The sequence below is a fragment of the Myxocyprinus asiaticus genome, chromosome 8 (genome assembly GCF_019703515.2).
Source record: "Myxocyprinus asiaticus isolate MX2 ecotype Aquarium Trade chromosome 8, UBuf_Myxa_2, whole genome shotgun sequence".
NCBI lineage: Eukaryota > Metazoa > Chordata > Actinopteri > Cypriniformes > Catostomidae > Myxocyprinus > Myxocyprinus asiaticus.
Genome location: NC_059351.1, coordinates 50,804,548 through 50,829,396, shown reverse-complemented (window position 1 = coordinate 50,829,396; position 24,849 = coordinate 50,804,548). Strand labels below are relative to the sequence as shown.

At 40.3% G+C, this 24,849-nt stretch overlaps 1 protein-coding gene across 1 annotated transcript in view; it reads left to right on the top strand.

Moving 5' to 3' along the window:
• Positions 1 to 24,236, top strand: part of pkd1a (polycystic kidney disease 1a) — a 105,249-nt gene extending 81,013 nt beyond the window's left edge. The window contains exons 29-48 of the mRNA XM_051705723.1: positions 1,002 to 1,172; positions 1,303 to 1,446; positions 1,730 to 1,937; positions 2,273 to 2,399; positions 2,488 to 2,604; positions 3,445 to 3,494; positions 4,917 to 5,116; positions 5,366 to 5,438; positions 5,520 to 5,635; positions 5,813 to 6,015; positions 7,267 to 7,461; positions 9,825 to 9,964; positions 10,350 to 10,480; positions 12,652 to 12,772; positions 12,944 to 13,069; positions 13,402 to 13,576; positions 13,836 to 14,123; positions 16,425 to 16,559; positions 17,518 to 17,838; positions 20,371 to 24,236. Coding sequence (XP_051561683.1) covers positions 1,002 to 1,172; positions 1,303 to 1,446; positions 1,730 to 1,937; positions 2,273 to 2,399; positions 2,488 to 2,604; positions 3,445 to 3,494; positions 4,917 to 5,116; positions 5,366 to 5,438; positions 5,520 to 5,635; positions 5,813 to 6,015; positions 7,267 to 7,461; positions 9,825 to 9,964; positions 10,350 to 10,480; positions 12,652 to 12,772; positions 12,944 to 13,069; positions 13,402 to 13,576; positions 13,836 to 14,123; positions 16,425 to 16,559; positions 17,518 to 17,838; positions 20,371 to 21,594 — 4,265 coding nt within the window. The 3' untranslated portion in view covers positions 21,595 to 24,236. The remainder of the gene's footprint in view (positions 1 to 1,001; positions 1,173 to 1,302; positions 1,447 to 1,729; positions 1,938 to 2,272; positions 2,400 to 2,487; positions 2,605 to 3,444; positions 3,495 to 4,916; positions 5,117 to 5,365; positions 5,439 to 5,519; positions 5,636 to 5,812; positions 6,016 to 7,266; positions 7,462 to 9,824; positions 9,965 to 10,349; positions 10,481 to 12,651; positions 12,773 to 12,943; positions 13,070 to 13,401; positions 13,577 to 13,835; positions 14,124 to 16,424; positions 16,560 to 17,517; positions 17,839 to 20,370) is intronic.
• The last annotated feature ends 613 nt before the right edge of the window (positions 24,237 to 24,849 follow it).

Genomic DNA, 24,849 nt, shown 5'->3' with positions numbered 1-24,849 from the left:
AATTCTGTAAACCCCAACTCCCAGAAATGGTGCACAAACAGCCAATCAGATTGTAACTGGCTGTATGAGAACCTTTTATCATTTTTATGCAATAGAGCAAAGAATATTACCCATTATTGGATTTCCCACCCTGAAACACCTCCAGTTGTTGTGGTTGAGGTTGCTGGCATCTTTTAGGGTGCTTTCACACTGGCAGTTTAGTTTGAAACACAGCACGGTTCGCATGAAAATTTGGTAATGTGAAAGCTGTCATGTGGACCGGGGAGCGCACCGCGGTACCAAACCCGAGACTACCCGTAGGAGGTGGTCTGAGTTCGGTTGCAATGGAACTGTAGCGCGATTCGCAGGAATGTGAAAGCAACTCAGACTCGGGTGCGCACTTGTTCAGGAAGTAAAGTAACCTGCGCATGAATTTTAGCCGATGATGACATCTATCTATCTATCTATACACCTTATAAATACTATATATAAATACTATTATAGGTTATAAATATAGGGTATAATAGGAGAGTGGCGATAACTTCACCTTGGACACGAGCGTGAGTAAGTGTACAGTGTAAACAAAGATGCAAATGAATTCCTTGCAATCAGTTGTCTCCTCAAAAAACGCCGTTTGTGAGCAGCAGCAAGCCGCCTTCCCCTAGACATCTGATGAGTTACGCCATGAAGCGCACATATACGCAGTTGTCGTTCACTCTGCTGTGCATAATGGCACCAAAATAACAAAAAACAAAAAGTATGATGAGTCGCGTTGTGTTCTCCATGCGTGTTTGTGATGACGTAAGATGTACGCAAATGGACCGGGGTTCAATAGAATCAAGTGAGTGTGAAACCAGACTAACGCTTCGGGGGGCACCAGGAACAATCGCACTCGGATCGGACCGCAGCAAATGTGCCCAGTGTGAAAACCCCCTAAGATTTCAATCTTGGATCACAACAACAGACAAACAAATCCAAGTGTGTCTTTTTACAACATCAAAACTGTGTTTATACTTGCCCAGGTACCACAGCCCATGTTGGCATCAGTCTCCATGGTAGCGAGAGCCGCAGTGGACACAGGCACCTGGACAGCGTCGGAGCTTTCGTTCGCAACAGCCTGGACATCTTCCACATCGCCACGGACACAAGTCTGGGCAGCGTGCTCAAGATCCGTGTATGGCATGACAACAAAGGTACAAAGCTGCAGACAGGGACAGATTCGGCAGTAAACAACATAATCCAGCACACTGTAATGTGTCCATGTGGAACAAGGCAGTCTGTGTTTGACAGAACATAATAAGTCTGTATGTCTGTCTCTCTCAGGCCTCTCTCCTGCTTGGTTGGTCCAGTATGTTCTAGTAAAGGACCTGCAGTCTGGCAGTAGTTATTTCTTCCTGATTGAGGAATGGCTCTCAGTTGACAACGAGAAAACTGATGGCAGAGTGGAAATAGAAGTGGAAGCCTCAGGTAACTTCCTGCCTCCCCAGATGCAATACTTGAGATTGGTTGGTGCCTTAATTAGATGCATATCTGTCTTTCTTTCTAAATAAAAGCCCACTTTACAGCAATTGTATTTACTTCTGCTTTGTGTTTCATTGTGTGACACTCGATAAGTGTAAATAATGGCTAAATTAACAGGTTGAATGATATCAGTGTAGGCAAGTCATAACCTATGCGAAAGAATGGTATCAGATGGCATTTCAGCTACTTCCTGTCGTCTGACCTCTGTACTTCCTGTGTGCCCCTGCAGAGGAGGCAGACCTACGTCACTGGCCCCGCCTACTGACCTGGGAGCTTCAGAGGGCAGTGTGTGAGAGCCATGTGTGGCTGTCGATGTGGGAACGACCTCTGCGCAGTCCCTTCACACGGCTGCAGAGGTTGACCTGCTGCTCGGTGCTTATGCATTTATGCATGCTTGCCAACGCTGTGTGGTATGGCACCGTTGCCTATGGCAACAGGTAAAAGCACCTGTCATTCATGTTGTTAAGTTTTTTAGTAAGTAGTACATAGCATATTGCTACTGTGTAATTAATTTATTGTACAATTGCAGGTTTAAATGCTATTGAAATGTGGTATATGCTTGGCTAGCTGACTTCCTGAGGTTCCAGTGTAAATGTTCAGTTATTACATATCTATTACAATGTAATTACATGTAATGACAATGTATTACAATGTAATTACAATGTAATATGTCATCAGGTCATGATTTAAATAGAATGTTCTGTTTGAAGTCATATCGTGTTGTTCTGGGTGTATATATCCTTGATTAATTGTGTGTGTCTGTGTGTTTTAGCTCTACACCGGTGTCTACGCAAGTCTCATTGAATGAGGAGACTGTGTGGGTGGGGCTTGTGAGCTGTCTTTTTATGTATCCTGTCTACCTGCTCATATTCTGCTTGTTTAGACTGAGCCGCAGCAAGGTGAGACATACTCAAAATCACTTTTAAAGACATCACCTCAAGAGTGTGGTAAATTGAGGCAGCGTGGCTGTGTCATTGTGACTGTCAGGTCTCTGTGGAGCAGCTTCCTCCTCAAGTGGACCAAGAGTCTTTGGAGATTGATGACTTCCTGGATAACTCACTGACAGGAAGCTCTTTTCTGATGTTGAATGGTATTCCTGGAGAGGTATGTTGGAATTAGGTTTGTGGAGTACAAAACTGGGATTTCGATGACCAGGAAGTGAAGCCAAGTGTTTTATATTTTGTATGGATATACACCCATTATATTAACAAAACATATTTTATAACTTAAGTGTTCTTTAGAACAATGCACTATATAATAATAGAGCATCCTGTATACACTACTATGTTGAACTCTTGTTTATAGATCACTGGGCTATAGAGTAAAGGAGTATAGATCATTATGGAGTAGTACACTAGGATGTAGAATAATGGAGTACTTAACTGCATACTGATTTTTTTTAACTTTATAAGCTTTATTTGTTATACAAAATATAATTTCTTTCATTTTGGGGTTCAAATGTGACCTGGAAATGTCCTTGACACCCTTTGTAAGATTCACGTGGGAAACGCTATAGAACAATGCAGTATAGAGAACTTCTGAATTAAACCCTGGGGCTTTACACACTAAGGACAGTTTGATGCAGAGAAACTACAATATATGTATTTTCATTTAGACTGACAGAGACCCAGGTGTTTTACATTTTACACATGTTTTGTGCAAAATAGTTCTGTGTTTGCATGTTGCCTTTGATGCATAAAGATACAGCGGCAAAGAGAATATTTCACAGGACATTTTCACCATGTTTTTTAAATTCTAAATATAATGCATAGTGAGATCATGTGAGTTACAAATCTGAAACTCCATTTAGAATCCAGCAGTGAACTGTGAACCAAATGTAAAGGGCATTATATGAGCTGATATACAATGGAGTGGAGTATATTGAGTTTGTGTAGAAGAATATTACTCTTACAGGACTCTCTCACTCACTCTCTCTTTCTGCAGACGTATTCAGAGGAGACCAACATTGACCTGCCCACTCCTTCCACTAAGAGGTAAGCATCAGGTTGCCATGGTTACTGATGACTTTAAACAGCATTCATTAAAGAGAGACCTGCAAAGTGCACTCTGTCCTTAACAGTGAATACATCAGCACTTAGAATGAAGTTTGTGTGTCTGGGGTAAACAAATGAGTCCATGAGTTCGTCAAATGAATGAGTGAATGGATAAGCAGCTGAGTGAGAGTTAATCAATTGGGTGACTGAATGAGAGAACAAATAGACTGAGTAAGTGAATGATTGTGTGTGAATACAAAACTTTCTGATTGAGAGGAGTGAATTAGTGAGGGGGTGAGTGAATGAATAAATGACTGAGTGGGTGAAAAGCGAGTAAATAAATCAATTAGTGCATAAATGAATGTGTGGGTGAGGGCATGAATGAGGGAGTGAATGAATAAGTGACGGAGTAAGCAAATGATTGAGAATGAATGAATGAGTATGCAAGTGATTAAATTAGTGAGTGAATTAATGCGTGAATAAATTGAGGGAGTAAATTAAAGAGTGAATGAATGAATGAAGTTAATGAATGAGTAAATAAAGTGAGTGAATGAATGAATGAATAAAGTAAATTAGTTAATAAAGTGACTGAGCAAATTAGTGTATGAATGAATAAAGTGAGTAAATTAGTGAATGCATGAGTGAATAATGTAAATGAATGTGTAATTTAGTGCATGAGTGAATAAATGAGCAAATTAGTGATGAATGAATGAGTGAATTAAGTGAGTGAATGAATAAGGCAAGTAAATCAGTGAATGAATGTGTAAATAAAGTGAGTAAATTAGTGAATGAATGAGTGAATAAAGAGTAAATTAGTGAATGAATGAGTGAATAAAGTGAGTAAATTAGTGAATGTATAAAAATGTGAATAAAGTAGTATATGTTGGTGAATAATGTGAGTAAATTAGTGAGTGAGTGAATTAATCAAGTAAATAAGAGTGAATTAGTAAATAAAGTGGGTCAATTAGTGTGTAAATTGGTGAGTGAATGAATGAGAGAATAGTTAGTGAATAATGATTGAATTGAGTGAATTAGTCAGTGAATGAATGAATGAATAAAGTAAATAAAAAATGGCAAATGAGTAAATTAGTGAGTGAATGTGACTGAAGAAAGTGAGTAAAGTAGTGGGTGAATGAGTGAATTGAGTAAATTAGTGAATGAATGAATTAATGAAAAGTGTGTGTGTGAGAAAATTAGTGAGTGAATAATGAGTAAATTAGTAAGTGAATAAATTAGTAAATAAAGTAGTATGTGTGAGTGAATAAAGTAAGTGTGTAAATTGGCGAGCGAATGAATGAGAGAATAGTGAGTTAATAGTTCAGTGAATGAATGATTGAATTGAGTGAGTAAATTAGTCAGTGAATGAGTAAATATAATTATTGTCTTGTCATGTCACTGTCTGTCTCTCGTCTTGAGCTGCAGTCTTCAGAGGTGGAGTGTTCCGGACTGTGATTGGCAGGATATGTTGACGGATCCGTCTGTAGAGATGGGGCCGGTGTTTCCTCCGCGGCTGAAGAGAGGGCAGGGCAGCAGACACCTGGGCGTGGACATCACCTTCAATCCAGACGATGACGACACCATGTGTGACAACAGTCACAGGAACAAATATTTCTCTTCTTCAGGTAGAAAACCTGCTTTTGACTCTGGAGATACTCGAGTGTCTCTCGTGTTCTTAAGTGTGTATAGTAGTGTACGTATACTATATATGTATTTACTGTACCAGTCAAACGTTTGGACACACTTGATTGAATTTGTTTTTCATTTTCTCAAAAAACTTGTATATAAAGGCTTATGCTTAATTGCTAGAAATTAGCATGTGTCAAATGAATAAATGAAGTGGTTGTTGATTGGATGTTTATTTTGATTGACAGATGAGGACCTCATCAAGCGGATTTTGGCTGATGGACAGCTGCTGTCTCAGACTGACAGTGATATGGGTGATCTGTAAGTTACACACCTTCAGCTTCTTCTCTACTCTTAATGATTCATGTTAAAATGCAACACAAATGCTGCCTGTGTGTTTAGCTCCAGTATATTTGGCGATAAGACGGAGGTGATTCTGCTACAGAAGATGAATGAACCGGTTCTTCCGGCAGGAGTAAGACGAGACCCGCCCAAAACTGCCTTCACGTCTCGCACAGGTACACGATTTAAAGTTTGCTTACAATATTGCCAAAACATCAATGCACACACAAAAAAGTCACATAATAACAATATACAATATGAAATAAAAAACTACAATAGAATAGGATAAAATAAAATAGACTCATAGCAAGATTTATAGAAACTAATTCAAAGACTCTCTCTCAATTTGTCAGTGGTGACGGATGTATGCAGGCCAAGACCGTTTCCTCCTGTATGTGGATTGGCTGCTCTGTGGGGCAGCTGGGTGGGGCTTATCCTGTCAAGCAGCCTATCAATGTGGTTGGGGCGGAGCTTCAGTGAGAGTGTGGCTCTGATGTGGCTCATCTCTTGCATTGTCAGTTTCCTGTCTTCATTCCTCATTCTGGAACCTCTGAAGGTGCAGACACACCCATGACATCAGTTCGTTTTTGGGCTGCCACCTGCAATTTTTCACACTCAAGTTTAAAAGCTCATCATTCACACACACTGTGGACTAAATACAAAAATCTGGTCATATTTTTTCCAGAAAACCCCGCAAATAAAAAATAGACTCAAATTATTCATCAAAAATATTGTGTGTTTATAATCTTATGATAACTGAATTTTTGTTTGTTTGTTTTTTTTGTCCCAACTTTGTAATCAGGTTAATTCTGGTTCTGTTCACTCTCTCTCACTTTGAAATGTCTTATTTTATTCCACTAGATGGCAGCAAGTACTACAAAAAAAATTAATTCTCTATCACATTCCATCACAATATACAGATCTGAAATGTAGGTGGCGCTCTAATGCACTTTAGTCCTTACAGAGTTGCTCGTCCATAGACATTCAGTCTAATTTTCAGTTTGTGCACCACCATCATCGTTTCAATGAATATCTCGGCCTCTGAGTGGACTAGAAGCTCAATCTAGGTGTCATTATAAAGCTGAGACATTTTATCATCAGTAGTCGAAAACATATTTTTATGATGATTTGTTTTGCATGCTTTTCCTGGTGGATGGCATATTTTATTCTGGACATCTAAGATATAACATTGGATTATTCAGCCAAGCAAGCTCACAGACAAGTATAAACTGGCTCATTTTTTTAGACAAGGTAAAAGTATTTTGCCTTGATCGGTGCATAAAAGAGACATTTGTATTTTATGACTTACAGAAATCATATTTCATTTAGTGATTCTTTTGAAAATCTTTTAAGCTGTGGTAGTAGGGCAACAAAATAAACTGAACAGGCACATTCCATGAGAATGAGAGCTTTCATTTGATATATGACTTGTCCACTTAAGTGCCATGAGAAAGACTTTTATATTTATATAAACATTTCTACCACATTACCTCTAGGGGTCGCTAATTTGTGACTCAAATGTGTTCAGGCCTTATTTTGTTATTTATGTATACAGGGACTTTAACGTTTTAAGTGAAATCCTTTTCGCAATATAGCGACCCCCGTGGACCCACCGGTGGGTAAACTTAAACCTATACAGTGTCCCAATATTCCAAAACACTCTTAAACCATGTTTTCATACTAGAGCTCTTGACGTGGAACATTTGACATTTTTTACACCATAGTTTGGGCATTCGGCCATATTTGCATGTTTAAAATCCAAACGTGCACGCATTATGTTAACTAGTTCTTTTATGTGTGTGTATAGGTGTTGTTAGAGGGTGTGTATTTCTCTCTGATTGTGCGCCGTCTGAGAGCAGAAGAGCAGGACGTGTTGGTGGACTGTCCGCGTGTGGAGCGAGTCGTTCAGCGGATCCCGAGAGTAAGACCGCCGCAGGGATTCGCCCTGTCACAGGCCAGAGAGGAAGCACGCAAAGTTTGTCTGCTACACACCATGCTGAAGGTACACAATCACACACACACACACTAACATAAACATGCTGCTTCAAGAGGTCTGTATTAAGCCGTGTTGAAGAGAACACTCCAGATCTATTGATTTTAATGGGTATAGTGAAATGCATAAGGTTGATGCTCCGTTGTACAGCCAAAAGATGAGAAAATTCAAACTTTTGCGGCAACGCTCTCTGACGTAGGCATCCATTGGCCAAAGAGAATTCCAGTTGTGCTGAATAGAGCGCATCAGTGCCCTCCCATTTTTTCAGCCGTCTTGATTCTGGACGTTTTTTCCCATTAATTTTTTTTTCATGGGGATTTCATAAAATACGCCATAAAAGAGCTGTAAGCCATAAACCTCCAAGGTGAATCACAATATTCCAAACTTTGATTTGAAGCACAAAATATTTGAAAACCAGACAAAAACAAAGGGACAAGACGTCTTTAATGAAGGCACAAACTACAATCCCATGAAGCATTGCGAATGATATATATAATCAAATAAAAAACTGTGAAACTATTTATTTAAAGTTGTGACTCGATTGCATCATTCACATTGCGTCAGTTGCTGCAGAGCTCTTTTGGCGCACTTTGTTTGCCGCAGTTCTCTTATTGGTGGATCGTTTCACTTCAGGATCATGGGTAGTGTAGTTCTTCACCTGAAATTCCATTAATAAACATGATTTGTTTTTTTTTAATAAAGATTAAATAATGAAGACAGAAGCATATACTATCGATTAACAACCTTGGAGCTAACAGTAAGTCTATCTTTAAAGATTTATAAGTTATCGTAAAAAAATTATGTAGAAAAAATCAATGAACCAGACTGTTGTGCTCTGTTGCAGAAATCCGATTCACTGTATTCTCACTTGATTTCAAACTGACACAGCTGTTTCCGCACCCTCAAACTGGATCTGACGCATTCCTATCCATCAAACTCTCAAACTTTTTCAGTAGGGCGACAGTAACTCAGCTATTAAAACAGTAAAAACAATGGTTTTTTTCGTCATGTAATAGCGTGATGAATCAATATATTGCTGTTTCTTACTTTACATTGTGTTGAGCATGTAGCCTTAAAACCGAGTTGTCTGGCGAGGCACACAGTCTGTCTGCATTTCGAGAAAATCTGGGCCTTAAGCGAATAGTCCACGCGAATATTCTGTGCATTCCGATCAGCAGCGCAGACAACCAAAGTATTCTTTGGCCTTAAAAGTTTAAATGTCCTGTGAAATATTCTCTTTGCCACTGTATCTTTATGCATCAAAGGCAACATGCAAACACAGAACTATTTTGCACAAAAAAAGTAATACTTAGTTTTTCCACGTTCCGGGTCATCTCGCACACATTTGAGCGCTTAGCCTTTCAAAGTATACTCTTTTAACCACGAGCCAATATGAATGCGTTCGGCGCATGCACACTACGACTGCTTGGTGATGCTCTTTTTAGTCAGCGGCAGGCGCATGCGTCGACGATGCACACAGACGAGGACTTTCCATGTGTCGAGAAAATCTGGATCGCACAGACTGTGCTGATGACGAAATTTGCGTCATGTATACTGTACGCAGAGTGTTCAGCAAAGCGGACAACCGAAGGATCCTTTGGCCGTTAATTTGTGCACATTTTGTCAAATGTTGATGAAGAAAACTGATTATGCTTGCCAGAAAATACTGCTATTTTAACCCTGTTATTATAGAATATACTGTATATAGAATATTACTTTATTGATATTTTCCAACCCATTAATGCCCAAATACTTCATTTTCATATTTTTCTTAAAAATATTTTATTTACAATGTTACAGTTTGTAAAAATCCTCCAGGATACAAAAATCGTTTTAGGGGTTAAGTTAGTTTATGAGGCGACAGTCTTGCATTACATTCTTGTGGCAGCACAAGATTGATAAAATACATTGTGTAATTTACAAACCAAATGCAAATACTTTGCTCTATATTTTATTGTGTCTTGGTCAGGATGTAAAAAAGAGAAGAAAAAAAATATGAAAGCGCCAAAAATAAAAGCACATCACATGTAATTACGACATCCAAACTCATAGAAATATAGGTTTCGTTTGTCTTCTCATGGGAGTCGAACTTGTCAGGAGGACTTGAAGGCAGCATTAAACCATATGACAAAGACATAAAAGACATCTTTGTCATGGCTGACAGCTGCCTTGCTTTACTAGGGTTGCCAAGTCGTGTTTTATGACTCCATCATTAGCTGCACTCTGATTGGCTGTCAAACAGGAACCGGTAACTCTTCATTAGACTCTCTCAGTTGTGATTGACACCCAATTCAAGACACGGAGGCAGATCTGCTCTTGAACGCGAGCGAGTGGGGATGTAAATAAAACACTCATCTGGTTTGGATTGGCAGGGCTTCCTGATCTACATGCTTTTCCTGCTGGTGGTTTTACTGCTTAACTACTCCAACTCAGCCAAAGACGCCCACCGCCTGCGACTACACGCTCAACTGCAGAACTACTTCCACACACAGCACTTCAACAACATCAGCAGGTACAACCAAAACACACAACCACACACTGTTGGTGGTAATAAGCAAAAACAAACACACCTGTACGAATTTCCACAACTTGCAGAATTTACATTCCAACACACTCTCTCTCCATCTGTCTTATTTCTTGTATTTTGGTTCATTAACCTCAGTCAGGTCAGACACAATAAAGGTCGACTGAAGTGTGTAAATGGGGACATGTGTATGTGTTGATTTGTCCGATAAGGCAGAACACATTGAGACTGTGTGTGAGATGTGAAGTGAGAAGTGAGATGAGCTGACAGGTAGAACAATGTGTTTCACACCAGGAGTATCTCCGAGTTTGATCAACTGTATGCACACACACACACACACGTGACTCTAACATGTCAGATCTCCTGTCTTCAGTCGTGTGGACGTGTGGACGTGGCTCTCAGACTCCCTGTTACCACGGTTACTGGATGGCCGTGTCCTGATGGAGAAGACAGGCAGTCTGCTGCTCGGACAGCCCCGCCTCAGACAGCTGAGAACACAACCAGGTGAGAACATCACAGGAGAGCAAATGACATTAATGTGGTGAAACGTCCCATCTGTATTTGATTTACGTGCAAGTAAACTAGACCATAAGAAGGTCTCTCTTCATCATTTATGTATTAATTGAAAGTAATTGGAGATTTAAATGTTAAATATGTTTAACTCTATTAAACCCATTAGATTAACATATACAGTACATTTTGGCAGTAATTGATTATTCTAGAAAAAACTGTTATAATATACACACACAACCCATCAAAAGTTTAGACAAATTAATTGAATTTGTTTCCTGTGATCTTGTGCTTAAAATCTTTGTAGACATATAAATTGCACATACATATGAATTTCTTTACAAGTAAAAATTTCCAGGCCAATACTGATAACCCATAATTCACTGCTCATTGTGGCCAAAACCGATACCGATGACCGATAATTTAATGTTTGGCGGATGTTACTTGCACTTAGAATTGCCACAAGCAAATAAACCATAACAAAATATATAATACAATACAATACAATATAATTATATTATATTATGTTTATTTATTTATCCATGTCTGGACATTTTATAATTGATTTTTCTAAAAAAATAAATAAACTGGGGGGCTTGGGTAGCTCAGCGAGTATTGACGCTGACTATCACCTCTGGAGTTGCGAGTTTGAATCCAGGGTGTGCTGAGTGACTCCAGCCAGGCCTCCTAAGCAACCAAATTGGCCCGGTTGCTAGGGAGGGTAGAGTCACATGAGGTAACCTCCTCGTGGTCGCTATAATGTGGTTCTCGCTCTCGGTGGGGTGTGTGGTGAGTTGTGCGTGGAGAATAGTGTGAAGCCTCCACACGCGCTTGTCTCCATGGTAACGCGCTCAACAAGCCACGTGATAAGATGCGCGGATTGACGGTCTCAGACACGGAGGCAACTGAGAGTCGTCCTCCGCCACCTGGATTGAGGCGAGTCACTACACCGCCTTGAGGACTTAGAGCGCATTGGGAATTGGACATTCCAAATTGGGGAGAAATTATTTTTATATTTTTACATTTTTACAATATACAATATATACAATACTCATCAAAAGTTTGGACACACTTGACTGAATTTGTTTGATTTTAAATTTGTGAATTTGATTAAAACACTTGAAATACTTGAAATTAGTTTTGCAGACACATAAATTGTTCTTACATATGAATTACTTTACAAAGCTAAAAATTTCAGAGCCAATACGATAACCCATAATTCACAGCTCTTTGTGGCCTAAACCGATACCGATAACCGATAATTTAAGGTTTGGGGGAATGTAACGTGCACTAGAAGAGCCACAAGCAAATAAACCATAAATTATCTACCAAAATATCGGCTGTAATTCTACCAAATTGGCCTGGTTGCTAGGGAGGGTAGAGTCACATGGGGTAACCTCCTCGTGATCGCTATAAGGTGGTTTGCTCTCGGTGGGGCGCGTGGTGAGTTGGACGTGGTTGCCGCGGCGGGTGGCGTGAAGCCTCCACGTGCGCTGTGCCTCCGCGGTGGTGCGCCCGGTGAGCCACGTGATAAGATGTGCGAGTAGACGGTCTCAGACATGGAGGCAGCTGGGATCCGTCCTCTGCCACCCAGACTGAGGTAAGTCACTACGCCATCACGAGGACTTAGTGTGTACATTGGGAATTGGACATTCCAAATTGGAAAAAAAAAAAAAACTTTTTTTAATGAGTACAATGGAAGTATAATTCAGCAATTCTGATTCTCATTTTTATCTTTGTTGGTCCTATGCAAAACTCCAGGGTTTACATAATGCTGCACTAACTGTGTGTTCATTCTTCTCATTAAGAGCTCAGTGTCTGCAGACTGATAGAAATGTTCTTTCATTTTGAGAAGGAGCACAGAAGTGATAAAGGCCGTCCAAACAGAGATGATGTCACACTGACACACACCTCTTTCCTTTCAGACTGAAACTGATTTCTCTTCAAACACACTCGCACATTTATCCATTGAAAGCAGATGAGTAACAAGTTCACAGAAGAATAAACTTGAATGATATGTTTTAATAGAAAGTATTGTAGTTTTGGAACTTGCACTCTTCCGGAACAAATATATGTCTTTTTTTATGAATATTGTCAAAAGGAGGAAAACAGTGTTTCAATCATCCTGACCTTTGACCCCTTCTATCTGTGTCACTATCTTCCAGAATGCCCCATCAGTGGATATTTTCCGTCATCCTCGTGGTTCGGGTGTGTCTCTGGTGGATGGGCGGAGTCAGACTCTGGATTGGTGCAGAACTGGAGTGTCAGTACCGCTCACAGCAGCGGGTGAGATTATAACAAACCTCCGTTCATCCTCCATCTCTCTCTGCTCTGTCTGTACAGATCTGTCATAAATATCTCATGATCATCTTCTGTGTCAGTGTGGCTGTCTTTTCTTTCTGCTCGTCCACATGTCACTGAGATTCTCATATAGTTTTGATGCATGTGTGTGTGTAGTGTGTGGCACTGGGGGCAGGTATCAGTTTACAGCAGTGCTGGATTTGTGCAGTATCTCAGCAGAAAGATGCAGGACTCCAGAACTCTGATCAGACAGCTCAACACACACCAGTGGCTCGATCCGCTGTGAGTGCGCGCGCGCGCACACACACACACACACACACACACACACACACACACACACACACACACACACACACACAGATATTTACGACCAATACATGGCAGTAAGTAAAGTAATGTACAAATAAGTCAGAAAAAGATAGATGAAATAGTTTTGGAAGGAAGTTGTGTTATAATGATTGTACGTACACTCATTTGTCATAGTTTCATTTATACATTTCTCAGTTGATTTATCCAACGTACGCATTAAAGATATTTTTATATTTCATTGGACCTGATGACTTGTGTTTTTCTAATCTCCATCCATTTATGTGTGTGTGTGTGTGTGTGTCTAGGACGAGTGTTGTATTCGTAGAGTTCTCCCTCTATAACATCAACACGGATCTGCTGGCCGTCTTCTCTTTCCTGCTGGAGTTTCCAGTGTCTGAACGAGCTCAGCTGAGTCTGGACCTCAAAACCTGCAGTCTGCACACACTCAGGCATGGACTGGACCTGCCCCTGTTTCTCACGGTAACCGTCAGCCACACATCACTCAGCTATCCAGATGAAAGAGCTAACAAAACAAACCAATTACGAAAGCTTTGTTCACACTGCAACCAATTTTGATGTAGGATTTTTGTATCATTCCGAAGAGATTTTAAATAGTATTTTTTGCTCTTCAAGCTCCACACAACTAAACGAATTTGAGTCAGAAAAGCTCACAAAAATCAGATTTTTGCTGCCTTTTTTTTAACAAAGTAAGAGATTCATAAAGCTCTTTCTTTCTCAGCTCCTTCTGTTGGTGTTTGTGATCTATTTTGCGGCGCGTGAGGGAATGGCTGCTCGGAAACAGGGGCGTGGCTACATCCTGCGTTTGTGGAACATAGCAAGTGTTTGCAGTCTGGTGTTGGCAATTTGTGTCGCCTCTCTACATCTCAGTCTCTCAGTGCTCTCCGCCCGCCAGTGGAAGTCATTTCTAGAGCAACGGGACGCCTTCACAGACTTCTTTCCTCTGGCCCAACAGAGCCAGGTCTTGACCCAACTCAGTGCAACCCTGCTCTTCCTGCTGGTGCTCAAGGTGAGAACAGTGGCACCTACATTTCTTATATAAAATTTAGGAGAGAAAATCCCTTTAACCTCTTAAACCCAGAGTGACCCGATTCTGGGCCCTCTAGGGGGCACTGATCACGAAAATAAAATTATTACAGTATTACTCAATGACCACTTGCTTGATCTGCACAAATTATGTGTTGTTTTAAAGCTTAGACTCTTATCTTTACAATGAAAATACACTATATTGCCAAAAGTATTCGCTCACCCATCCAAATAATTGAATTCAGGTGTTCCAATCACTTCCATGGCCACAGGTGTATAAAATGAAGCACCTAGGCATGCAGACTGCTTCTACAAACATTTGTGAAAGAATGGGCCGCTCTCAGGAGCTCAGTGAATTCCAGCGTGGTACTGTGATAGGATGCCACCTGTGCAACAAGTCCAGTCGTGAAATTTCCTCGCTACTAAATATTCCACAGTCAACTGTCAGTGGTATTATAACAAAGTGGAAGCGATTGGGAATGACAGCAACTCAGCCACGAAGTGGTAGGCCACATAAAATGACAGAGCGGGGTCAGCGGATGCTGAGGCACATAGTGCGCAGAGGTCGCCAACTTTCTGCAGAGTCAATCGCTACAGACCTCCAAAGTTCATGTGGCCTTCAGATTAGCTCAAGAACAGTGCGTAGAGAGCTTCATGGAATGGGTTTCCATGGCCGAGCAGCTGCATCCAAGCCATACATCACCAAGTGCAATGCAAAGCGTCGGATGCAGTGGTGTAAAGCACGCCGCCACTGGACTATAGAGCAGTGGAGACGCGTTCTCTGGAGTGGCGAATCACGCTTCTCCATCTGGCAATCTGATGGACGAGTCTGGGTTTGGCGGTTGCCAGGAGAACGGTACTTGTCTGACTGCATTGTGCCAACTGTGAAGTTTGGTGAAGAGGGGATTATGTGTGGGGTTGTTTTTCAGGAGCTGGGCTTGGCCCCTTAGTTCCAGTGAAAGGAACTCTGAATGCTTCAGCATACCAAGAGATTTTGGACAATTCCATGCTCCCAACTTTGTGGGAACAGTTTGGGGATGGCCCCTTCCTGTTCCAACATGACTGCGCACCAGTGCACAAAGCAAGGTCCATAAAGACATGGATGAGCGAGTTTGGTGTGGAAGAACTTGACTGGCCTGCACAGAGTCCTGACCTCAACCCGATAGACCACCTTTGGGATGAATTAGAGCGAAGACTGCGAGCCAGGCCTTCTCGTCCAACATCAGTGTCTGACCTCACAAATGCGCTTCTGGAAGAATGGTCAAAAATTCCCATAAACACACTCCTAAACCTTGTGGAAAGCCTTCCCAGAATAGTTGAAGCTGTTATAGCTGCAAAGGGTGGGCCGACGTCATATTAAACCCTATGGATTAAAAATGGGATGTCACTTAAATTCATATGCGTCTAAAGGCAGGTGAGCGAATACTTTTGGCAATATAGTGTAGCTGGTCTGACCAATTCTAAAATACTGCTTATAAAATTGCTGATAAATTAGAACTGTTCCGTTTTAAAAGATTCGCAAATTTGTGAAAACAACAATCATATAAATAAAAAACAGTAAAAAAAAAAAAAAAGATCAAAAAGATCACACAGCCATGTGTCATATATTTTGGAAAGGTCTTGATTAGTAGAATATAATGAGCAAATTTGATTCATTCATAGACCAAACCACAGTGAGTATTAGCATGTGAAATCCAAATGTATTTATAAAAAAAAAGAAATTATAAACAGCATTTCCGACACATTTTAACTTACAGCCAGCGATCCTGAATCAAACAAGCCCTCACTCGATGTCATATGTTGTGTAAATCCAGAGATATTCCTCAAAGAATGTCATGAAAGCTACAGAAGGCTAGCGCTAATAGAGATCACTATAGCAATGGTATTCTCTGGGAGCGTCCCACTGCAACACGATTATTCACGTCATAGATGTGTCAGATCACTCTCATTGGATCTCTAGAGAGTGTCAGATTCCATATTTGGACAAGTCATGTGTCCCACGTGTGGACCAGAACCAGAGCGCACATACATAGACTGCGCACAAGACACTTTTTCTTTGGAGTGACGTAATAAGTGATGGAAAAAGAAGACAAAGTGTGCTGAAATGTATCATATGGGACTTGTTTAAGTTTTTTTTTTTTTTAAAAGATTTTTCAGGTATTCTGTTTTAATGTTCAATAAAACACAGTTATTGTTTGGAGAAGTTATTTGGACACTTATAAATAAAAGTTCACCTTGGGAACCATGGCTCAAATTATCCTTCATCTCATTTCTCTCTGTTTAGGCATCACATCAGCTGCGCTTCATGAGAGAATGGGGTGTTTTTGGAAGAACGTTGAGGAGATCTTTCTGGGAGCTGCTGACAGTCGCCGTCACTCTGCTTGTGTTCCTGTTGGCATACTCGCATACTGGACACCTGGTTAGAACACAAACACACACTGCAGCACACTGCAATGTGATTTAAAATGCACTCACACATGGTACCCTGGTAAACACATTGTCCATATTAACTCAGCGATAATGGGCTATTACGAACTCTGTATTTTGTGTAGTAATTCAAAGAATTTCTCAATAACGAAGCGGTAATGTACAGAATAAAAGACATTTATTATTTGCAAAGGGACATAGTTCATAACGGACGCTTATCTCCTGGATGTCACGACTGATTTACCAGAATTTAATGGGTGTCCTTTTTCAACCAGGTACAAACACATGTGCAAGTGTTAAAGACCTTGATGCTGTCTGAAATACACAATACAAATCCTCCAACTGAAGGAAGTAAAAAACTGTGTGTGTGTGTTAAGTACACTTAATGGGCTTCTGGAAATATTTAGTACAAAACATCTATGTAAAAATCTAGTTTTATATGCAATTCACAATGGCTCACATGTGTGTTTGGATCTGAACACACCTCCCTCTCCCTTGACTCTCATCCTGACTTGTTCCATCAAAAATCAAAGAGCTTTTAATTCTAGGCTGCTTATGTGTAAGTGCACAAAATATTAACACACCGGCAAACTGATGTGAGGGGCTACTAAATTATCTCCCTCACTTACCCAGAGTACTTGATGGGTGAATTATAAATGATTATTTAATGGCTTGCATTGTTGAAAGCGCTCTGTTCTGGGCTGCGTTTCCCAAAAGCATCGTAAGCTTAAGTAGATCGTAGAAACCATTGGCGCCAGTAGACTCTCAGATACTTTTGTGAAACACAACCCTGATCTATACATTTACGCTAATCTGTTGCTCTATTACTTGCATCTACTTCCCCTCTCTCCTGTTTCTAAACTCATTGGATTTAGCCCAAAACAGTTTTTGTACAAAAGGTTAAAAAATAAATAATCATGTTTAAATGCTCATTTTTCTTTTTACTCCAGCTTTTCCATTCTGTCATGGAGGGCTACGGAACAGTTAGCTCCACTTGTGTGACGTTACTAGGCTCTGGTGGGCGTGGACTCTTGTCTTGGCGACCGGACAGTGGCTCCTCCCCCTGTTCTTCTTCATGTTTTATCTTTCACATTAGCTTTACTCTGCTCCGACTCATTTTCCTGTGGCTTTTGATCTCGGCGTTGCTGAGAAACTATCGGCGGGCAAAAGCAGAACTGTACCGTCCCGCTGTTGACCTGCAGGACTATGAGATGGTGGAGTTGTTCCTGCGACGACTCAAAATGTGGATGGGCCTCAGCCGTGCTAAAGAGGTATGTGTGCTGTAATACCAAAGATATTTTCCTCCTATGTTTTGTAATACAAGCTTTTCACCAATGTAGTATGTCTGGCATTGGCTGTTTACAAGTTTCTGATCCACAGAATCACAAAAGTGTTAAGGCTAAGGAATACTTCTCATTACCCTGCTGAAAAGGCCAGTTTAGCTCTGCATAAGTTGCTGTGATCTATGCTAGTTAGCGCTGGTTTGCTGTAAGGGTTGAAAAGACAAATCAACTATAACTAATATAATGGTTAACTTATGAGTTATAAAACAGCGTTTGCAGGAATTACAGCGAGTGAAAAAGGAAAGAATCAGAAAACAAACCATGGTTGCACAATAGCCCAGTAGGTGGTGATATGCAAGTACAATGCAAACAGCCAAAAATAAAATAAAAATACTGTAGGTGTAAAGCCTGGTGGCTTTGTACTCAAAAAAAACTAAGTGGCTCAAATGTACTTTGATAAAGATCACATAAATGCTACTACGGTTACCTGCCAAATATGCAAATTGGCCTTCAATTCGACTTGACTAATGACTGACTCAACTGATCAGCTATTAAGATCAGTAGTCGTGCAACCCCTAGTTTTGTGTGAGTGTAGCTGATGGACCATCAAAGCCATACTCTTGACCATTTGATCGACCAACATGGTCTTCTGTTGAATTTGGCTGACCTGTGAGGTCTTGATGGTTAAGCTTGTCAAGAAGCCTGGTGGAGACACCAAAAAACAAAATACAACATACAGGTGCATCTCAATAAATTAGAATGTCGTGGAAAAGTTCATTTATTTCAGTAATTCAACTCAAATTGTGAAACTCGTGTATTAAATAAATTCAGTGCACACAGACTGAAGTAGTTTAAGTCTTTGGTTCTTTTAATTGTGATAATTTTGGCTCACATTTAACAAAAACCCACCAATTCACTATCTCAAAAAATTAGAATACATCATAAGACCAATAAAAAAAACATTTTTAGTGAATTGTTGGCCTTCTGGAAAGTATGTTCATTTACTGTATATGTACTCAATACTTGATAGGGGCTCCTTTTGCTTTAATACTGCCTCAATTCGGTGTGGCATGGAGGTGATCAGTTTGTGGCACTGCTGAGGTGGTATGGAAGCCCAGGTTTCTTTGACAGTGGCCTTCAGCTCATCTGCATTTTTTGGTCTCTTGTTTCTCATTTTCCTCTTGACAATACCCCATAGATTCTCTATGGGGTTCAGGTCTGGTGAGTTTGCTGGCCAGTCAAGCACACCAACACCATGGTCTTTTAACCAACTTTTGGTGCTTTTGGCAGTGTGGGCAGGTGCCAAATCCTGCTGGAAAATGAAATCAGCATCTTTAAAAAACTGGTCAGCAGAAGGAAGCATGAAGTGCTCCAAAATTTCTTGGTAAACGGGTGCAGTGACTTTGATTTTCAAAAAACACAATGGACCAACACCAGCAGATGACATTGCACCCCAAATCATCACAGACTGTGGAAACTTAACACTGGACTTCAAGCAACTTGGGCTATGAGCTTCTCCACCCTTCTTCCAGACTCTAGGACCTTGGTTTCCAAATGAAATACAAAACTTGCTCTCATCTGAAAAGAGGACTTTGGAACACTGGGCAACAGTCCAGTTCTTCTTCTCCTTAGCCCAGGTAAGACGCCTCTGACATTTGTCTGTGGTTCAGGAGTGGCTTAACAAGAGGAATACGACAACTGTAGCCAAATTCCTTGACACGTCTGTGTGTGGTGGCTCTTGATGCCTTGACCCCAGCCTCAGTCCATTCCTTGTGAAGTTCACCCAAATTCTTGAATCAGTTTTGCTTGACAATCCTCATAAGGCTGCGGTTCTCTCGGTTGGTTGTGCATCTTTTTCTTCCACACTTTTTCCTTCCACTCAACTTTCTGTTAACATGCTTGGATACAGCACTCTGTGAACAGCCAGCTTCTTTGGCAATGAATGTTTGTGGCTTACCCTCCTTGTGAAGGGTGTCAATGATTGTCTTCTGGACAACTGTCAGATCAGCAGTCTTCCCCATGATTGTGTAGCCTAGTGAACCAAACTGAGAGACCATTTTGAAGGCTCAGGAAACCTTTGCAGGTGTTTTGAGTTGATTAGCTGATTGGCATGTCACCATATTCTAATTTCTTGAGATAGTGAATTGGTGGGTTTTTGTTAAATGTGAGCCAAAATCATCACAATTAAAAGAACCAAAGACTTAAACTACTTCAGTCTGTGTGCATTGAATTTATTTAATACATGAGTTTCACAATTTGAGTTGAATTACTGAAACAAATGAACTTTTCCACAACATTCTAATTTATTGAGATGCACCTGTATGCTGGTGACCAGTTATTTTCCACAGGGTAGGTAGTTAATTAGTCAGTTACATTAGTACATGTTTTTATCTAAAGAAATTTGTAGACCAGGCACAGTGCCCATAAATCCAAGAGTTGACAGAGATGGAACCTGCATTCTTCAAGGTAGTATACCAGACCCTTACCCATTAGATAACCACCACCTTTCTTCCCCTACAGTTCCGGCACAAGGTGCGATTTGAAGGCATGGAGCTCCCTCCCTCACGTTCATCTTCAACTAGTGACTGCAAGTCCTTGTGTCTTCCTCCTCTGGACACGCCTGAGGCTCCTCCATCTCCTGACAGTGTTGATGGAGGTTCTGAGGCCTCCTGGCAGCCCACATCCAGTAGTCCTTGCAGTCTGGCTGAAGCTCCAGGTCTAGGACTAGGCCTCCCCTTTGGCCTGGGAGTGGTAGTTGGAGGCCAATGCTGGAAAGAGAGAGTAGAGATGGAAGCAACCATCCGCAGGATCCTCCCAGCTTTTGATGCTTTGCTCCTGCAGTTAGACCGAGTCACCTACGCCACAGAGGAACTGTATCGCAGAGAGTGCCACCTAGAGAGGATGCTGAGGAGGAGCAGAGGACAAGGAAGAGGGGTACATCGCCACAGAAGTCTGGACTCTGCACGACAGAAGAGACATAGTAGGGCACACAAGGGGGCAGACAGGAGTACACAAGTGGTAGAAAGAAGCAAGTGTCCCCCAAAAATTGAAATAAGTGCATCCAAGTCAGAGAAACATCTTCACAAGAAGGACAGATCACAAAAAACAGATAAGTTCTTACAAACTAGTCTTTCCACAAGCCCCCACAAGGTAGATTCAAGTCCTCACAGGACTGATAATTGTTTCCAGAGGGTACAAGAAAGCTCCAGTACCATGGTGGCAGGTGTCAGCAAGACTGAAAAAGACCCTTCCAAGATACAAGAAAGCCCCACTTCCATGGTGGCAGGTGGCAGCAAGACTGAAAAAGACTATCTCAAAATGGATTCAGGCCCCTTCAAAGTAAGTCCACAAGAGGCGGACTCTAATCCACACAGGGCCCACAAGGCTGACAAAGCTTTTCATAAGGTAACCCCAACCCCCAACAAGGTAGATCCAAACATTCAAAAGGATTCCGAGATTGTTGGCTGTGCCAGCAAAATTGCCCCCACTCCGGCTTCTACCCCCCATCCCACTCCAATGTATGCTCCCTCGACTGCCCCCATATCTGCCACAATTACCCCAGCACCGATCCCTCGCTCCCACGAGTGGGTGCCCCCCAACGAGAACCTCCCTTCCAGTGTATTTCTGCACCCTGCACATACTACAACAAATCCCACCCGTAAACGCAAGCACAAACCTCCGCCCCTGAAAAACAAAGTGCACCCTAATACAGACAGACCTATCTCTGGACACTCCAAGCCTTGACAACCCAAGGCTCAAACAGTCAGTATGCAAGTTTAATGCATTGACATAAGGGACTAAAGGGATGTTGAAGCTCATGGGTTATGGCCAGTCATGAGTAAATGAAAGGAGGCCCTGGTGACAGCAGGTTTTGTAACGAGGCCTTCAAGTTTTAGCACTGCTTTGGCCTAAGCAGAATCCAAAACCAAACAATACCCCATAGCCTTAAATTCCAACCAATGAGCCTTTCAATTTGGTAACACCTTATTCGAAGTCTCAAATTCTACACATCTGTGATGGAAACTAGGTGCAGGTCACCATGTTTTTTTTTTTGTTTTTTTTGTGATCCTCAAGAAGTTCAATTTTAATGCAAGTTACCATTTTCCCTTTCCTCTTGCCGTGACCTCAGTCCAACCCTTTGACCCTGGAGGTCATATGGGTTGAAAACGACAAGAGCACGTCTTGTGCTGTCATACCAAAACGAACTCTTAAAAGAGCATAAAGTGACAATGAGAGACTACAATAGAAAGCCTGTTGATGCAGGACAGCTAGCGCTTGATGGTATTTTCATACAGTGTTTTGAGTTATGTTTAATGAATTGTGTTCATTTTTGTGTTTCTGATGAAGGAAGCTAATGTAAAGTCATGGGTGCATGTATTGCCCATCGATTCAAAAATAGGCAAAGCTTATTCAGAGGGGCTCACACTGACAAATTCACACACTACACACTGACATATAGGTACACATTTGTTCATTCCATTACATGTCACCATTATAACTGTAGAGCAATGCTTATAGGTACTTATGCATAATTCATGCTTCTTAATATAACGGCATGTTACTGAAAATAGATGCATAAACACATATCATAAAATATATAGACTGTTAAAATTTCCCCAATCACACTTATACACACACTTAAAAAAAGGCCATCAGGGTACTAACAAAAAACCTAGTAAGCCTCAGTATTTCAAAAAGTTTCTTCAACATAATTTCACGTCAGCTTTATTCAAATGTTATAAAGCATTTCTCAGCGTAAAACAAACCAGAGGGCAATGAGGAGTAACCTAAAATAGACCGAAAACTAAAAGAAGAAGGTGTGACAGTATGTTGAAATGTAATGGGATTAAAAAACAAAAAAGGGATAAATAAATAGTAGGATATGAAAGAAAGGCTGAAATTGAGAAGAAGAAAAAAATGAAATGGAAGCTGTTGAGATAGCAGATGAAGGTGTGTCCCTCATTCAAGCACAACTCCCTCTGAATTTCCTGTATGGCGATTTGTGGTTTCACTGGGTGAAAACTATTTTCCATAAAGCATTATTATTCCTGGAAGTAGTTTGTCAATGCCAAAATATTGACATGCATGTTTGTTGTTGCCTTCTACATGGTTTTGAATCTAATTTAAAAAAGCACTTTGTATTGATGTATATGAATTATTGTGATGCCATCAATGTAGTTTGAATGTGTTATTGGAAATGGCAAATTTGCAATAATAATACAAAAAATAAGCTTGGTACGAAGATTAGCTACAAGAGCATTAATCTCTGTATAGATTTGCCAAAGCTCGCTATTCAAGTATCAAGAGATAACTTAATAAAATGGTTTCTTTTGTACTTAGCACTTTATTTCAATGTCAAGCTTTAGTGCTATGCCATATTTAACTAGTATGTATGTTTCTTTCACATAAAACAGCTTCCAGAACTGTTCTCTTTTGAGTATTATACATGAGCTGCATCAGGATATTAATTGCATTAATGATCATTTATTTGTTTTTATAGTATGGTGTTTTATATTGTCTCTTTTGCAGTACTAAGATTTATTCATAAACATGTTGTTTACCATGATAATGCTCAGGGACCCTCTTTTAAAAAAAAACAAACCAGGATTCTTGATTGTTTTTTGTTTGTGTTAGATGTTTGTTTTTGGGGTTTTTTCCATTTGTTTCATTCGATACATGTATGAAGGTCTCAGAATGAAATTAGTCAAGAGTGATTGGATGTCCACTACAGGGGAAGACAGAGATTTAATCTGTCAAAGGTCACATCCACTACAGTAACTTCCTTATTCAGGCCATTTCATATGAAGTTTTGAAAGGTCATGTTTATCTGTACATATTGGTGTACCCTGATGTAAATATTTTATTAAGAGTTTGATTGCATTTTTATTTCATTTGCCTTAACAGCACTGACCAGAAACAAACCACAGTTCAATCATCTGACTTGAACAAGTATTTCAGTTCTCCTCGTCATTGGCCAAAGAATACAACCCAAAAATGTTAAAGTAGTGCTAATTTGACCATTTTCAACAGAACTACACAGCACAAGCATTCATTTTAAAATGTAATGGTTATTTAGGAGTTCTTTTGCAAGCGTTTTTTTTAGGACAGCAGCTCTTCTGAAATGTAGCTGAAATGGCGTCATTTTAGAGGGGGTATGTTGGATAAAATCAAGTACAGCACATGAAACCAGTCACAAGTGCCAAAACCAACTTGCATGTTATAATGTAAAGTCTTAATATCATTTTCTTTGTATTAACCGTTTAAGGTAATGTGCTGATTGCAGCATTTACCTCATTTTGTGTTGTTTTGTGCTGTTGTAACATTGTAGCACTTCGCTTTACATGCTTTTGCACTTGACAAAGTCAAATAAAGAGTCTGACAGCTAAGAGTCTGTGGTCTGATATCGGCTCCTGTGTGGGTAAATCTTACCATACCTGTCACAAAATCTCTAAACATGTACAGCTCATACTGCACCCCAAAATCTGAAGAAATAAGGGTAACACTTAACAAGATTGTATTCATTATCACTCGTTAACACGAACAATGAAAACTTAATTTTACAGCATTAATTGATCTTGGTTTATTAATTTCTACACATACAACTTTTAATATGAAAAAAGTAGTTTATGCAGAAATTAAAGGGTTAGTTCACCCAAAAATGAAAATCCTCTCATGATTTACTTACCTTTAAGCCATCCCAGATGTGTATGTCTTTCTTTCTTCAGCAGAACTGAAGTGAAGATTTTTATCAGCAGATTTCATCTCTGTTTGTTCATACAATGCAAGTAAATGGGTGCCATCAGTCTGTTGGCTGTTTGACGGTCCAAAAGTCATATTTAGGCAGCATAAAAGTAATCCACAGTTGATCAATTAATGTCTTCTGAAGCAAATTGATAGGTTTGTGTAAGAAACAAATTGATAATAAAGTTTTAATTAACTTAAAATCGCTTCCTGCCAGCAGTCGATGCATCAGTGACGTTAGTGCAATGGCACGTTCAT